At 43.9% G+C, this 17,840-nt stretch overlaps 1 protein-coding gene across 1 annotated transcript in view; it reads left to right on the top strand.

Moving 5' to 3' along the window:
* zfta (zinc finger translocation associated) overlaps positions 1–15,862 on the top strand; it is a 19,563-nt gene extending 3,701 nt beyond the window's left edge. The window contains exons 2-5 of the mRNA XM_062965180.1: positions 1–94; positions 3,558–3,995; positions 6,542–6,946; positions 11,460–15,862. The exon at positions 1–94 is cut by the window's left edge and continues 356 nt beyond it. Of these exons, the coding sequence (XP_062821250.1) occupies positions 1–94; positions 3,558–3,995; positions 6,542–6,946; positions 11,460–11,986 (1,464 nt within the window). The 3' untranslated portion in view covers positions 11,987–15,862. The remainder of the gene's footprint in view (positions 95–3,557; positions 3,996–6,541; positions 6,947–11,459) is intronic.
* The last annotated feature ends 1,978 nt before the right edge of the window (positions 15,863–17,840 follow it).

Genomic DNA, 17,840 nt, shown 5'->3' with positions numbered 1-17,840 from the left:
ATGCACAGCTGGGACGCCCACCTGGGGCTCCAGGCCGAGGCCGAAGGGGGCCGGGACCCGGACGAAGCCCCCGACACCCTGCAACGGAGCCACGGTAGGAGTTGGCCGGCACGGGCAACCCCAGTCTGAATTGTGGGAGCTGAAGTCCAAAACACTCTTTCTCTGGAGTTTTTGGCCATCTGTCGAGAGGGTTTTGATGGTGTCTTCCTTTGCAGCAGAAGGGAGTTGGACCGGATAGCCCTTGGGGTCTAGGAGTCTATCATTATTATTATTATTATTATTATTATTATTATTGACACAACGACGTTGTATGACACAGCAAACAAGATAGATATGCTGGGTTTCGTTTCACAAAATCACAAGTCGAACACTTCCCAAGTGTCTAGGACTGTGTGATGTATTTCGGATGATGTGTGCAGATCCCAGTAGGGTGGCCTTTTGCAGTTGGCAGATGGTGATTTTGTCAATGTCTATTGTTTCCAAATGCCGGCTGAGATCTTTCGGCACGGCACCCAGTGTGCCCATCACCACCGGGACCACCTGCACTGGTTTCTGCCAGAGTCTTTGCAGTTCAATCTTGAGGTCCTGAGAGCGGCTGAGTTTTTCCTGTTGTTTTTCGTCAATGCGACTGTCACCTGGGATGGCAACATCAATGATCCAAACCTTGTTCTTTTCCACAACTGTGATGTCTGGTGTATTGTGTTCCAGAACTTTGTCAGTCTGGATTCGGAAGTCCCACAGTATCTTTGCGTGCTCATTTTCCAATACTTTTGCAGGTTTGTGATCCCACCAGTTCTTTGCTGCTGGGAGGTGGTACTTGAGGCATAAGTTCCAATGAATCATTTGGGCCACATAGTTGTGCCTCTGTTTGTAGTCTGTCTCTGCGATTTTCTTACAGCAGCTGAGGATATGATCAATGGTTTCGTCGGTTTCCTTGCACAGTCTGCATTTTGGGTCATCAGCTGATTTTTCGATCTTGGCCTGAATTGCCTTTGTCCTGATGTCTTGCTCCTGGGCTGCAAGGATCAGGCCTTCTGTCTCCTTCTTCAGGGTCCCATTCATGAGCCAGGGCCAGGTCTTCTCCTTATCAGCTTTTCCTTCAATTTTGTCAAGGATCTTTCCATGCAATGTTTTGTTGTGCCAGTTGCCAGCTCTAGTTTGTAGTGCGGTTTTCTTGTACTGGTTTTGTGTCTGCTGTGCTTTGAGGAGTTTCTGATTTTTTACTTCAATCAAAGCGGGTTCTTCCCTTTGCTTTACATCTTCTGCCAGGGCATGTTCTTCTTCTTTGACTGCTTGTTTTATTGTAAGAGTCCTCTGCCCCCTGATCTTCTAGGCAGATATAGCCGGTCAACATCACTGCGAGGGTGCAGGGAATGATGAATGGTCATGAGTTTTCTTGTTTTTCTGTCCAAATTGTCCAGTTCCACCTGTGTCCAGTTTATGATGCCAGCAGTATATCTTATGACAGGTATGGCCCAGGTGTTTATGGCCTTGATGGTGTTGCCTCCATTGAGCTTGCTTTGGAGAATTTTTCTGACCCTTTGTGTGTATTCTTTACTGACCACAGTCTTCACATGTTCATGCTTGATGTTGTCCAGTTGTAATATGCCCAGATATTTATAGGCCTCTGGCTGGTGACACTTTATTGTTTGGCCATTAGGCATATTTATGCCCTCACTTTCCATGATTTTTCCCTTGTTCAATGCCACTGTCGAACATTTGTCCAAGCCAAACTCCATACTGATATTATTATTATTATTATTATTATTATTATTATTATTATTATTATTATTAAGCAGAGGCTGGATGGCCATCTGTCGGGAGAGCTTTGATTGTGTCTTCCTGCCTGGCACAATAGGGTTGAACTGGAAGACCTTGCGGTCTCTTCCAACTACAGCAGAGTCTCACTTATCCAAGACTCGCTTATCCAAGGTTCTGCCGTCCCGTTTACCTTGGATAAGTGAGACTCTACTGCAGGGGTCCTCAAACTTTTGAAGCAGAGGGCCGGTCCACAATCCTTCAGAGGGGCCGAATTATCATTTGAAAAAAAAATACAAACAAATTCCTATGCATACTGCACATGTCTTATTTGTAGTGCAAAACAACAACAATGAAAGAACAATACAATATTTAAAAATGAAAACAATCTTAACCAACATAAACCTATCAGGATTTCAATGGAAAGTATGGGCCTGCTACTGGCCAATGAGATAGTCTAGTTAATTAGGACTGTTGTTGTTGTGTGCCTGCAAGTCATTTCAGACTTTGACAGAGCCTATGTCTAAAATTAATTATTTATTTACTGCATTTACTTACTACATTTATATCCCACCCTTCTCACCCAGAAGGGGACTCAGAGCAGCTGTATGTACATACAATATATTATATTACTAGCTGTGCCCAGCCACGCTTTGCTGTGGCATTTTCTGGTGGTGTTGGTGAGAAATTGTTGAGGTAGTGGTGTACTGAATGTCTGTTGCATGGTAGTCTTTATGTTTAGTATGCACACGGAAGTGGATTATATGGCAATGTGGAGTCAAGATAATCCAGTTCAAAGCAGATAATATAAGATTATAAAGGGGTTATATAGCTGTGTGGAAGGGCCTTGAGTCTACACTGCCATATAATCCAGTTAAAATCTGATAATCTGTGGAAGAGGCCTAAGTGAAGCTTAACTGTGCCTGTCCCCTGGGCTGAGTAGGTTGCTAGGAGACCAAGTGGGCGGAGCTTAACCTTCTAACTGGCAGCAATTGGATAAAAACTATTATTCCTCTCCCTGTAATTAGGACTTTATTTTTCTTTTCTTTTTGTTGTATCAACCTAGAGCCGTGAATGATGGGTTGTGTTGTCAAATTTCGAGGTTGGGGGGCCTGTAGTTTTGTTGTTTTGTCCGCTGCCCTGATGCCATCACTCTTTTATATACAGTAGAGTCTCACTTATCCAACGTTCTGGATTATCCAACGCATTTTTGTAGTCAATGTTTTCAATATATCATGATATTTTGGTGCTAAATTTGTAAATACAGTAATTACAACATGACATTACTGCCTATTGAACTACTTTTTCTGTCAAATTTGTTGTATAACATGATGTTCTGGTGCTTAATTTGTAAAATCATAACCTAATTTGATGTTTAATAGGCTTTTCCTTAATGTCTCCTTATTATCCAACATATTCGCTTATCCAACGTTCTGCCGGCCCGTTTATGTTGGATACGTGAGACTCTACTGTATATAGATTAGCATAGCACAATATTAGCATTATATATTACTATATTGAACTATACCACTATACTATTATATAATATGTAATATATAACATATAATTAATATTATTATATGATATTATTATTAGTACTATATTGCATAACATAATATTATATGTATATACAATATATTATATTATTAAAACTGTGGGCGGGCGCCAGGTAAATGACCTTGGAGGGCCGCATCCGGCCCCCGGGCCTTAGTTTGGGGACCCCTGTTCTACTGTATATGATTCTATGAGGTCAGGAGAAGACTCACCCCGCCTGTCTGTCTGTCTGTCTTTCTGTGCAGGGGGAGAGGTGTCCCTTGGCCGTGGGCGGAGGCGGCGTCACCGTGTCCCGGGCCCGCTCTCCCCTCGCGTGGGGCGCCGCCCGCCCGGCCTGGCGCTGAAGGTCTCCTCGGAGGGAGAGGCCCGGAGCCTGGAGCGCTACCTGAAGGAGTCCCTCCAGAGCTGGTTCCAGTCCGAGTTCCTGATGGACTACGACCCGCAGGGGAACCAGCTCTTCTGCATGATGTGCGGCTCCTCCCTGCCCAGCCTCAACCTGGACGACATCAAGCGCCACGTGATGGACGCCCACCCCAGCTCCATGGGCTTCAGCGCCGACGAGAAAGCCGCCATCCTGGAGGCGTGGAACTCCCGCGTGTCCGTCAAGGACAGGAACGCAGCGGAAGAGGAGGAAGAGGAGGAGGAGGAAGAGGAGGAGGAGGAAGAGGAGGAGGAGGAGGAGGGTGAGATGGGAAGTGGGGCAGAGGGGGGCGGGAGGGGGGCGGGCAAATCACCACACCAGCTGACTCGATCTGTGACCAATGCATCCTAAGTCTTCATCCGACCCATCAGTGGGACTGAGTATGAATCCTCAAAAAGGGCTTATACTCAAGTAGGTATGGTATTATTATTTCCCGTACCAGATACCTTTCAGACATTACTTGAAGAGGGAATTACATACAACTTATCTGGCCAGAAAAAATATGACTCAGTGCCCCCTGGAAAGGGGGCGTGGCTTAGAGGGTTGGGCGTGGCTCCTTCTCAAGGGGGCGGGGCTGAGCCTCTCCCCTAGTCCAGGGGGAGAGGGAGGTGGGCGGGGCCACAAATGGTCGGCCAGGACTGGGATGGGCGGAGTTATGAGCTCTGAGGTAGGGCTGAGCTTCTATCCCTGTCCTGCGGTGCCTGCCAGGACACAGGGGGCGTGGCTAGAGGAGGGGGCGGGGCCTCTATACCCCACCCCTGTGTTCTAACAAGCACCTCAGGGAAGGTATACAGAGGCTCTTGGAAAGAGGCCCCGCCCCTAGCACCGCCCTTTAGTCCTAAAAGGCCTCTCAGGAAAAGTATAGAGGCTCAGCCCTGTCTCATGCTCTTGGAAGGAGGCCCCGCCCCCTTCCCTAGCTCCGCCCTCTGTGTCCCAACAAGCACTTCAGGAGAAGTATAGAGGCTCAGCCCTGTCTCAAGCTCTTGGGAAGAGGCCCCGCCCCTAGCTCCACCCTTTAGTCCTAAAAGGCCTCTCAGGAGAAGTATAGAGGCTCAGCCCTATCTCAGGTTCTTGGGAAGAGGCTCCGCCCCTGCCCATAGCCCCGCCCTTTAGTCCTAAAAGGCTTCTCAGGAGAAGTATAGAGGCTCAACCCTGTCTCGGGCTCTTGGGAAGAGGCCCCGCCCCCTTCCCTAGCCCCACCCTTTAGTCCTAAAAGGCCTCTCAGGAGAGGTATAGAGACTCAGCCCTGTCTCAAGCTCTTGGGAAGAGGCCCCGCCCCTAGCTCCACCCTTTAGTCCTAAAAGGCCTCTCAGGAGAAGTATAGAGGCTCAACCCTGTCTCGGGCTCTTGGGAAGAGGCCCCGCCCCCTTCCCTAGCCCCGCCCTTTAGTCCTAAAAGGCCTCTCAGGAGAGGTATAGAGGCTCAGCCCTGTCTCGGGCTCTTGGGAATAAGCACTGCCCCTAGCCTCGCCCCTAGCCCTGCCCTTTAATCCTTAAAGGCCTCTCAGGAGAGATATAGAGGCTCAGCCCTATCTCAGGCTCTTGGAAGGAGGCCTCGCCCCCTTCCCTAGCTCCGCCCTTTAGTCCAAAAGGCTTCTCAGGAGAAGTATAGAGGCTCAACCCTGTCTCGGGCTCTTGGCACGAGGCGCCGCCCCTGCCCATAGCCCCGCCCTTTATTCCTAAAAGGCTTCTCAGGAGAAGTATAGAGGCTCAACCCTGTCTCGGGCTCTTGGGAAGAGGCCCCGCCCCCTTCCCTAGCCCCGCCCTTTAGTCCTAAAAGGCCTCTCAGGAGAGGTATAGAGACTCAGCCCTGTCTCAAGCTCTTGGGAAGAGGCCCCGCCCCTAGCTCCACCCTTTAGTCCTAAAAGGCCTCTCAGGAGAAGTATAGAGGCTCAACCCTGTCTCGGGCTCTTGGGAAGAGGCCCCGCCCCCTTCCCTAGCCCCGCCCTTTAGTCCTAAAAGGCCTCTCAGGAGAGGTATAGAGGCTCAGCCCTGTCTCGGGCTCTTGGGAATAAGCACTGCCCCTAGCCTCGCCCCTAGCCCTGCCCTTTAATCCTTAAAGGCCTCTCAGGAGAGATATAGAGGCTCAGCCCTATCTCAGGCTCTTGGAAGGAGGCCTCGCCCCCTTCCCTAGCTCCGCCCTTTAGTCCAAAAGGCTTCTCAGGAGAAGTATAGAGGCTCAACCCTGTCTCGGGCTCTTGGCACGAGGCGCCGCCCCTGCCCATAGCCCCGCCCTTTATTCCTAAAAGGCTTCTCAGGAGAAGTATAGAGGCTCAACCCTGTCTCGGGCTCTTGGGAAGAGGCCCCGCCCCCTTCCCTAGCCCCGCCCTTTAGTCCTAAAAGGCCTCTCAGGAGAGGTATAGAGGCTCAGCCCTGTCTCGTGTTCTTGGGAATAAGCACTGTCCCTAGCCTCGCTCCTAGCACTGCCCTTTAATCCTTAAAGGCCTCTCAGGAGAGATATAGAGGCTCAGCCCTATCTCAGGCTCTTGGAAGGAGGCCTCGCCCCCTTCCCTAGCTCCGCCCTCTGTGTCCCAATAAGCACCTCAGGAGAAGTATAGATTCACGCCCTGTCTCGGGCTCTTGGGAAGAAGCCACGCCCACTCCTCTTGCTCCGCCCCGTGTGTGTCCTAACAGGTGCCTAGGTGCTCAGCCCTGTCTCCGGCACTTGGGTAGAAGCCCCGCCCCGTGTCCTAATAGGTGCCATCGCTGTAGCGCCCACTTTGGGAATCACTGGAGTAAAGTGTTCAGAATGAAACCCAGGCCTTAAATCCTGCCTTTCCACCACTGCTGCCCGCTCCCACCAACCCAGAGGCCGGCTTGGACCTGCGCATGAAGGACGTGTCCACGTCTCCCGACCGCCCCGCCGACGAGGACGGCTCCGAAGAGGCCGGCCCTTGGGACTCGGAAGGGAGCAGCCCCCCGGCACCGTCCCGCGGCCGGGACCACCGCCGCTACTTCCAGGAACACTGGCGGGTGGAGTACCTGATGGACTACAACGGCTTGCGCCACGGGCTGGTGTGCATGGTGTGCGGGAGCGCCCTGGCCACCCTCAAGATGAGCACCATCAAGCGGCACATCCAGCAGAAGCACCCGGACTCCACGCGCCTCAGCCACCACGTCAAGGCCCTGATCGTCCAGGAGTGGAGCCAGAAAGTCGCCCGACTGGCCGAGGCCGAGGACTCCGCGCCCGAGATGGACACCGAGGAATCCAAAGGTGAGAGGGCAGGGCATGGGTCAAGCGGTTCATTTTGTCCCTTGTGACACTCAATTCGTATTATTAAATAATAATAATAATAATAATAATAATAATAATAATAATAAGTGTGTAAAACTCAATGCCAATTAAATAATAATAATAATAATAATAATGTGTGTGTAAAACAAAATGCCAATTAAATAATAATAATAATGTGTGCGTAAAACTCAAGGCCAATTAAATAATAATCATAATAATAATGTGTGTGTAAAACAAAATGCCAATTAAATAATAATAATAATGTGTGCGTAAAACTCAAGGCCAATTAAATAATAATCATAATAATAATGTGTGTGTAAAACAAAATGCCAATTAAATAATAATAATAATGTGTGCGTAAAACTCAAGGCCAATTAAATAATAATCATAATAATAATGTGTGTGTAAAACAAAATGCCAATTAAATAATAATAATAATGTGTGCGTAAAACTCAAGGCCAATTAAATAATAATCATAATAATAATGTGTGTGTAAAACAAAATGCCAATTAAATAATAATAATAATGTGTGCGTAAAACTCAAGGCCAATTAAATAATAATCATAATAATAATGTGTGTGTAAAACAAAATGCCAATTAAATAATAATAATAATAATGTGTGCGTAAAACTCAATGCCAATTAAATAATAATAATAATAATAATGTGTGTGTAAAACAAAATGCCAATTAAATAATAATAATAATAATGTGTGCGTAAAACTCAAGGCCAATTAAATAATAATCATAATAATAATGTGTGTGTAAAACAAAATGCCAATTAAATAATAATAATAATGTGTGCGTAAAACTCAAGGCCAATTAAATAATAATCATAATAATAATGTGTGTGTAAAACAAAATGCCAATTAAATAATAATAATAATGTGTGTGTAAAACTCAATGCCAATTAAATAATAATAATAATAATAATGTGTGTGTAAAACTCAATGCCAATTAAATAATAATAATAATGTGTGTGTAAAACTCAATGCCAATTAAATAATAATAATAATAATAATGTGTGTGTAAAACTCAATGCCAATTAAATAATAATAATAATGTGTGTGTAAAACTCAATGCCAATTAAATAATAATAATAATAATAATAATAATAATAATAATGTGTGTAAAACAAAATGCCAATTAAATAATAATAATAATAATGTGTGTGTAAAACAAAATGTCAATTAAATAATAATAATACAGTAGAGTCTCACTTATCCAAGCCTCACTTATCCAAGGTTCTAGACTATCCAAGCCATTTTTGTAGTCAATGTTTTCAATATATCGTGATATTTTGGTGCTAAATTCGTAAAAACAGTAATTACTACATAGCATTACTGCGTATTGAACTACTATTTCTGTCAAATTTGTTGTATAACATGATATTTTGGTGCTTAATTTGTAAAATCATAACCTAATTTGATGTTTAATAGGCTTTTCCTTAATCCTTCCTTATTATCCAAGATATTTGCTTATCCGAGGTTCTGCCGGCCCGTTTAGCTTGGATAAGTGAGACTCTACTGTATATATCTATATATATAAAAGGGTAATGGAATCACGGCACTGGACAAAACAACTAAACTAAATGCCCCACAACCTCGACAATTGACAGCACAACCTCTCATCCACGTCTCTACGTTCATACAACAAAAAGAAAAGAAAAATTAAGTCCCAGTCACAGCAACGCGTGGCCGGGCACAGCTAGTACAGTAGAGTCTCACTTATCCAACATAAACGGGCCGGCGGAATGTTGGATAAGCGAATTTGTTGGATAATAAGGAGAGATTAAGGAGAAGCCTATTAAACATCAAATTAGGTTATGATTTTACAAATTAAGCACCAAAACATCATGTGATACAACAAATTTGGCAGAAAAAGTAGTTCAATATGCAGTAATGCTACGTAGTAATTACTGTATTTACGAATTTAGCACCAAAATATCACGATGTATTGAAAACATTGACTACAAAAATGCATTGGATAATCCAGAACGTTGGATAAGCGAATGTTGGATAAGTGAGCCTCTACTGTATATGTATAAAAGAAGCTGGGGCTAACAATGGGAGTTTGTTCCGCTCCCCGGATTCGAACTGCTGCGCCACCGGGGTTCCTTTTTAACTTAAACCATAAACAAAACCAAATCTTTCCATTTGTATGTTTTCCCAGCATCAGTTACTTGACAATACACCCACTGGTTATGCCTTCTGAGTATATTTAGCACTTTATTGACTATGTCAGCGGTGTAACTACCTCTCCCTGACTTCGACATATTTTGCACTTTGGCCCAGATCCGTAAATTCATCTCTTGTTTTAACATTTTATTTTGTATGTTGACCTTTTATGACTGTTTTTGTTGATGCTGATGTTTTATTGTTGAGTAATTTGCTTTATTGTTTTGTTCTGCTTTTATATTGTTGTGTCTGGGCAAGGCCCCATGTAAGCCGCCCCGAGTCCCTTTGGGGAGATGGGGCGGGGTATACGAATAAAGTTATTATTATTATTTTATTATGACACAGCTAACAAGATGTATATGCTGGATTTCGTATCACAGAATCACAAGTCGAACACTTCCCAAGTGTCTAGGACTGTGTGATGTATTTTTGGATATAATTATTAATATTATTATTATTATTATTATTATTATTATTATTATTATATTATGACACAGCAAACAAGATAGACATGCTGGATTTCATTTCACAAAATCACAAGTCGAACTCTTCCCAAGTGTCTAGGACTGTGTGATGTATTTTCGGATGATGCTGCAGATCCCAGTCGGGTGGCCTTTTGCAGTTGGCAGATCGTAATTTTGTCAATGTCTATTGTTTCCAAATACCGGCTGAGATCTTTTGGCACGGCACCCAATGTGCCAATCACCACCGGGACCACCTGCACTGGTTTCTGCCAGAGTCTTTGAAGTTCAATCTTGAGATCCTGATAGCGGCTGAGTTTTTCCTGTTGTTTTTTGTCAATGCGACTGTCACCTGGGATGGCGACATCAATGATCCAAACCTTTTTCTTTTCCACAACTGTGATGTCTGGTGTGTTGTGTTCCAGAACTTTGTCAGTCTGGATTCGGAAGTCCCACAGTATCTTTGCGTGCTCATTTTCCAATACTTTTGCAGGTTTGTGATCCCACCAGTTCTTTCCTGCTGGGAGGTGGTACTTGAGGCATAAGTTCCAATGAATCATTTGGGCCACATAGTCGTGCCTCTGTTTGTAATCTGTCTGTGTGATTTTCTTACAGCAGCTGAGGATATGATCCATGGTTTTGTCGGTTTCCTTGCACAGTCTGCATTTTGGGTCATCAACTGATTTTTCAATCTTGGCCTGAATGGCCTTTGTCCTGATGTCTTGCTCCTGGGCTGCAAGGATCAGGCCTTCTGTCTCCTTCTTCAGGGTCCCATTTGTGAGCCACAGCCAGGTCTTCTCCTTATCAGCTTTTCCTTCAATTTTGTCAAGGAACTTTCCATGCAATGTTTTGTTGTGCCAGCTGTCAGCTCTAGTTTGTAGTGCGGTTTTCTTGTACTGGTTTTTTTGTCTGCTGTGCTTTGAGGAGTTTCTGATTTTTGACTTCAATCAAAGCAGGTTCTTCACTTTGCTTTACATATTCTGCCAGGGCATGTTCTTCTTCTTTGGCTGCTTGTTTTACTTGTAAGAGTCCTCTGCCCCCTGATCTTCTAGGCAGATATAGCCGGTCAACATCACTGCGAGGGTGCAGTGAATGATGAATGGTCATGAGTTTTTTTGTTTTTCTGTCCAAATTGTCCAGTTCCACCTGTGTCCAGTTTATGATGCCAGCAGTATATCTTATGACAGGTATGGCCCAGGTATTTATGGCCTTGATGGCGTTGCCTCCATTGAGCTTGCTTTGGAGAATTTTTCTGACCCTTTGTGTGTATTCTTTGCTGACCACAGTTTTCACATGTTCATGCTTGATGTTGTCAAGCTGTAATATGCCCAGATATTTATAGGCCTCTGGCTGGTGACACTTTATTGTTTGGCCATTAGGCATATTTATACCCTCACTTTCAATGATTTTTTCCTTCTTCAATGCCACTATCGAACATTTGTCTAAACCAAACTCCATGCTGATATCAGTGCTAAAAATCCGGACAGTGTGGATTTCAGTTTCCGTTTTCCCATACAGCTTCAGGTTATCCATGTACATCAGATGCGAAATTTTGTGAGAATTCTTAGATGTTTGATAGCCGAGATTTGTTTTTTGTAAGATTGTTGACAGAGGGATCATGGCAATAATGAAAAGCAGAGGGGACAATGAGTCTCCCTGGAAAATTTCTCTCCTGATGTTGACAAGTTATTATTATTATTATTATTATTATTATTATTATTATTATTATTATTATTATTAACCTCTTGCCCAGCAAGGCTTAGATTCCTGATGTCTCCAGCTCTCCCGTAATGGCTTTACTGGGCTCCGTAAATGTCTGGTCCAACCAACCGGTTCTCTTGATTCTGTCCTTGCAGAGGAACCACAGCACGACCACAAGCCGCCCTTGCCGCCAAAAGACCATCGAGAAGATGCGGCAACATCCACCGGAGCGGAAGAGGAGGAAGAGGAAGGGCTGGCGGGAGGCGGGCTGGCTCCCTCGCAACCCTCTCCCCCGGCGGGGACCCGGTCCCGGCGGTGGCAGCGCCGCAACTACCAGCCGCGCTGGCGGGAGGAGTTCCTCATGGACTACGACGAGGGACGCCACGGCCTGATCTGCATGGTGTGCGGGGGCACCTTGGCCACCCTCAAGGTCAGCACCATCAAGCGGCACATCCTGCAGGTGCACCGCTTCTCCCTGGGCTACACCCAGCTGGAGAAGCAGACCATCCTCGAGGCTTACGCCGAGAACGAGACGGGGACAAGCCGCCGGGAAGCCGGACCACGTCCCGGAGCCACGGCCTCGGCCGACGGGCCCGACTCCGAGCCCCGCGACGTCAAGCCGGATATCCAAGAAATGGGGAAAATGGCCTTCGGGTGCAATTTGTCCATATGTACAGTGTAGCCACGCATCCATTTCTCCTACGGAAAAAAAAAACATACAACCTGATCTCTCCTCCCATTGCCTCTCAATACAGAGTCTTGTAATTCTCACTTGTAATGTTTCTGCAACTGGAAGGATTGGTGCCCATGCCAGGAAAGTTCTCGTTGTGTTGTCGGAATCGCTGGGATGTTGTGCGTTTTCCAGGAAGCATTCCCTCCTGACGTTTCACCCACATCTATGGCAGGCATCCTCAGAGGTTGTGAGGTCTGGCGGAAACTAGGCGAGTGGGGTTTATATATGAGTGGAATAATGTCCAGGGTGGGAAAAGGAACTCTTGTCTGTTGGAGGCAGGTTTGAACAGCTAACATCTCCCAACAGAAAAAGTAGTTGAATACGCAGTAATGTTATGTAGTAATTACTGTATTTACAAATTTAACACCAAAATATCACGATATATTGAAAACATTGACTACAAAAATGCCTTGGATAATCCAGAACCATGGATAAGTGAGACTCTACTGTATATGCGAAAATTAAGAAAGGAAGGTTTATATATCTGTGGAATAATATCCACGGTTAGAGAAGAACTCTTGTCAGTTGGAGGCCAGTGTGAATGTTGTAATTAATCACCTTAATTAGCATTGAATAGCTTAATCTCCTGGCTTCTTCCTGCCTGGGGGAATCCTTTGTTCAGAGTAGTTAGCTGTCCCCCGATCGATTCATGTCTGTATTAATACTGTATTAAAAAACTCAAAAATCAGAGCAGTAAATAAGAAGCATTACTCTGAAAACAGAGGAGTTCCAGACAGGAAACCATTAGGGCCATCACTTCTCTTGGAACACTGGACTTGGAATATTGAATTAGCATTGAATAGCCTTGCAGCTTCAAAGCCTGGCTTCCTGCCTGGGGGAATCCTTTGTTCAGAGTAGTTAGCTGTCCCCTGATTGATTCATGTCTATATTAATACTGTATTAAAAAACTCAAAAATCAGAGCAGTAAATAAGAAGCAATACTCTGAAAACAGAAGAGTTCCAGACAGGAAACCATTAGGGCCATCACTTCTCTTGGAACACTGGACTTGGAACATTGAATTAGCATTGAATTGCCTTGCAGTTTCAAAGCCTGGCTTCCTGCCTGGGGGAATCCTTGCTTGGGAGGTCCTGATTTACTGTCCGGATTTTAGAATTTTAAAAATACTATTAAAATTTAATAATATTTTAATAACATTAAAATATGTATAGAAAATACGTATCATTAAAAATAATATTTGAAATTGTCCACATGGATTTCAGTGGCTTCTCTGTGTCATCCGACATGAGTTGTTGGAGTGGTCGAGTATTTCTGTGTTCTCAAATAATATTCTGAGTCCAGGTTGGTTCATCAAGTGCTCTGCTATGACTGACTTTTTTGGTAGACTTAGTCTGCAGTGATTTTAATGTTCCTCGATTCGAGTTTGCGCAATGCTGCTGTGTTTGGTGGTCTCTCTGTAGACTTGTCCACAGCTGCATGTTATACGGTAGACTCCTACAGAGGTGAGAGGATCTCTCTTGTCCTTTGCTGAACATAAACGACACAGAGAAGCCATTGAAATCCACAAGCCTGTGGACGATTTCAACAGAAAGGAGAAAACCATGAAAATGAACAAAATCTGATTTTCAATATTAAAAAAAATTCTAAAATCAGGACAGTAAATAAAGAGCCATACTCAGGGAACAGAGGAATTCCAAACATGAAACAATCAGGGTCAACTAACACCTCCCAACAAAGGATTCCTCCAGAAAGGAAGAAGCCAGGCTTCGAAGCTACAAGGCCATTCAATGCTAATCAAGATGACCAAATGCAACATTCAACCGACAGAAGTCCTTTCTCAAATCCTGGACATCATTCCACAGTTATATACAGTGTTCCCTCACTTATCGCTGGGGTTAGGTTTCAGGACCACCCGCAATAAGTGAAAATCCGTGAAGTAGGGACGCTATATTTATTTTAATATTTATACATTATTTTAGTAGTTATACACTATTTTAAGGCTTTATCAACCAATCGTGTGTTGATAAATCGCCTTCTTTTCCCGTTGGCGCTTGGGCTCCTTTTCTCTCCCTTTGGCTTCTCCTTCCACCCTTCATTAGGCTGTAAATTCTAATTTTTTAAATGATTTTTAATGACATTAATGATTTAATGTCTTTTAGAGTTTACTAGCTGTGCCCGGCCACCCATTGCTGTGGCGTTGTCTGGTGGTGTCTGTATTTTATAGGCAGTGTGGAAGAGGCCTAAGTGAGGCCTAACTCTGCCTGTCCCCTGGGTGAGTGGGTTGCTAGGAGGCCAAGTGGGCGGAGCTTACCCTTCTAACTGGCAGCAATTGAATAAAATCAATTATTCCTCTCCCTCTAATTAGGACTTTATTTTTCTTTTCTTTTTGTTGTATCAACCTAGAGGCGTGGATGATGGGTTGTGTTGTCAATTTTTGAGGTTGTGGGGTGTTTAGTTTTGTTGTTCTGGCGGTCGCCAGGATTCCATCACTCTTTTATATATATAGATCTTAATAGTTATACACTATTTTAAGGCTTTATCGACCTTTATCGTGTGTTGATAAATCCTTCTTTTCCCGTTGGCACTTGGGCTCCTTCCTCCCTTCCTTAAGCTGTAAATTGTAAAAAAAAATGATTTATAAGTCTTTTAGAGTTTATTGAGAAACCACAAAACAGTGAATCCGCTAAAAATTAACTGCGAATTACTGAGGGAACACTGTAAACCCCACTTTCCTAGTTTCCAACACACCTCACAACGTATGAGGATGCCTGCCATAGATGTGGGAGAAACGTCAGGAGAGAATGCTTCTGGAACACGGCCAGACAGCCCAGAAAACTCACAGCAACCCAGTGATTCCAGCCTTCGACAATACCTCTGCTTTGGATCAATGGCACTTAACAGATTAGATGGAGCCACAGTCTGATTTCAGGGAGCTTTGTTTACATTGTGTTGTCAAAGGCTTTCATGGCCGGGATCACAAGGTGGTTGTGTGTTTTCCGGGCTGTATAGGCATGGTCCAGAAGCATTCTCTCCTGACGTTTCGCCCACATCTATGGCAGGCATCCTCGGTTCTTGTGTGTTTTCCAGGCTGTCTGGTCATGTTCCAGAAGTATTCTCTCCTGACGTTTCACCCACATCTATGGCAGGCATCCTCAGAGGCTGTGAAGTATGGAGAAACTAAGCAAGGAAGGTTGATATATATATCTGTGGAAAGTCCAGTTAGGGTTGAAGCTATTCAATGCTAATCGGGGTGATTAACAACATTCACACTGGCCTCCAACTGACACCCTGGACTTTTCACAGATATATATAAACCTTCCTTGCTTAGTTTCTCCATACTTCACAACCTCTGAGGATGGCTGCCATAGGTGTGGGCAAAACGTCAGGAGAGAATGCTTCTGGAACATGGCTATACAGCCCGGAAAACACGCAACAAGCCTTTGTTTACATTGCTGAACAAAGCCAGTCCTCTTGATTAGAATAAAATAGAACCCAAGATGAGGACCATGCATGATTCAAGACTTCATTGAAGAAAGCAGTCTCGAAAGTTGCACTTATTCTCCACGACAACCACCTTTATCTAGAGATCGACTTCACTAGATTTATCCTTTATCATGAAAGTTGCTTTTGCCAATCTGCTCTCCATCCACTTTTTTTTGTAAAAACAGTGAATACCGAGGTCCCTTCCCAGTGATGCCCGTGATGACCTTGTGGCCGTGTCGCAACCTTGTCCGTGTTTCTCGTGAAAAAGGGTGTGTTTTTTATATCGATATTATATTATTATTATATATGTATATATATATAAGCACTACGTTTTGTAAAACAGGTTACGTCCAGAATAAATCCTTTAAAGTTACGCTATTTTACATGCAGAAGTTAAAGGCTTTTTGTTATTTGATGTCCCACTTGAATAAAGCCCAAAGGTACCATAGTCTACTCCAAACTCCGTAAAAAATGTAAAATGTGTTGCCAAGGCTTTCATGGCCGGGATCACAGGGTTGTTGTGTGTTTTCCAGGCTGTATGGCCACGTTCCAGAAGCATTCTCTCCTGACGTTTCGCCCACATCTATGGCAGGCATTTCCAGGCTGTATGGCCATGTTCCAGAAGCATTCTCTCCTGACGTTTCGCCCACATCTATGGCAGGCATTTCCAGGCTGTATGGCCATGTTCTAGAAGCATTCTCTCCTGACATTTCGCCCACATCTATGGCAGGCATTTCCAGGCTGTATGGCCATGTTCTAGAAGCATTCTCTCCTGACGTTTCGCCCACATCTATGGCAGGCATTTCCAGGCTGTATGGCCATGTTCTAGAAGCATTCTCTCCTGACGTTTCGCCCACATCTATGGCAGGCATCCTCGGAGGTTGTGAGGTACAGTAGAGTCTCACTTATCCAAGCTAAACGGGCCGGCAGAAGCTTGGATAAGCAAATATCTTGGATAATAAGGAGGGATTAAGGAAAAGCCTATTAAACATCCAGTTAGGTTATGATTTTACAAATGAAGCACCAAAACATCATGTTATTCAACAAATTTGACAGAAAAAGTAGTTCAATATGCAATAATGCTATGTTGTAATTACTGTACAGTAGAGTCTCGCTTATCCAACGTAAACGGGCCGGTTAGTAATATTACATGTAATAGATAATGATGGAGCTTGTGTCCTGCAAAAGGCCCTTTAATCCATCCATCAATCTATCCATCCATCCCTTCATCCATCCATCCATCATATTAAGGAGCAGTACCTATTGATCTACTCACATTTGCATGTTTTCGAACCGCTAGGTTGGCAGAAGCTGGGGCTAACAGTGGGAGCTCACCCCGGATTCTAACCACCGGCCTTTCGGTCAGCAAGTTCAGCAGCTCAGCGCTTTAATCCGCTGTGCCATCGGGGGGCTCCTATAATACATTCTAATATATTATTACATAATATATTTATTATTAATATATTTGCGATCTTTCTATCCCGCCTTTCTCAAGGTGGCTTGACATAGAAGGCAGCTATTCGATGCCTTGACAACGATACAACATTAGAAGACATTTTTAAAAAATCATATAAATGTAATATTATAATAATAATATTTTTTAAATTTATTACCGACCTTTCCTTTTGGCTCAAGGCGGGGCACAACATAGGTAGAAATATGTATTATACATATACAGTAGAGTCTCACTTATCCAAGCTAAACGGGCCAGCAGAACCTTGGATAAGCAAATATCTTAGGTTATGATAGGTTATGATTTTACAAATTAAGCATCAAAACATCATGTTAGACAACAAATTTGACAGAAAAAGTAGTTCAATACGCAGTAACGTTATGCTGTAATTACTGTATTTACGAATTTAGCACCAAAATATCACGATATATTGAAAACATTGACTACAAAAATGCCTTGGATAATCCAGAACCTTGGATAAGTGAGGCTTGGATAAGTGAGACTCTACTGTATATGCGAAAATTAAGAAAGGAAGGTTTATATATCTGTGGAATAATATCCATGGTTAGAGAAGAACTCTTCAGTAGAAGGCCAGTGTGAATATTCAATTAGCATTGAATAGCTTTATCTCCTGGCTTCTTCCTGCCCGGGGAAATCCTTTGTTCAGAGTAGTTAGCTGTCCCCTGATTGATTCATGTCTGTATTAATATTGTATTAAAAAACTCAAAAATCAGAGCAGTAAATAAGAAGCAATGCTCTGAAAACAGAGGAGTTCCAGACAGGAAACCATTAGGGCCATCACTTCTCAACAGTATGGCTCATGTGAACTGGACTGGAATATGAAATAAACAACAGATCAGACTTAACAGTAATAATACAACTTTCTCAAAACCCAGGTAAGAAAAGCA

This window comes from Anolis carolinensis, unplaced genomic scaffold, assembly GCF_035594765.1.
Source record: "Anolis carolinensis isolate JA03-04 unplaced genomic scaffold, rAnoCar3.1.pri scaffold_14, whole genome shotgun sequence".
NCBI lineage: Eukaryota > Metazoa > Chordata > Lepidosauria > Squamata > Dactyloidae > Anolis > Anolis carolinensis.
The sequence above is the reverse complement of the archived record's forward strand: the minus strand, read 5'-3'. Positions and strand labels throughout refer to the sequence as shown.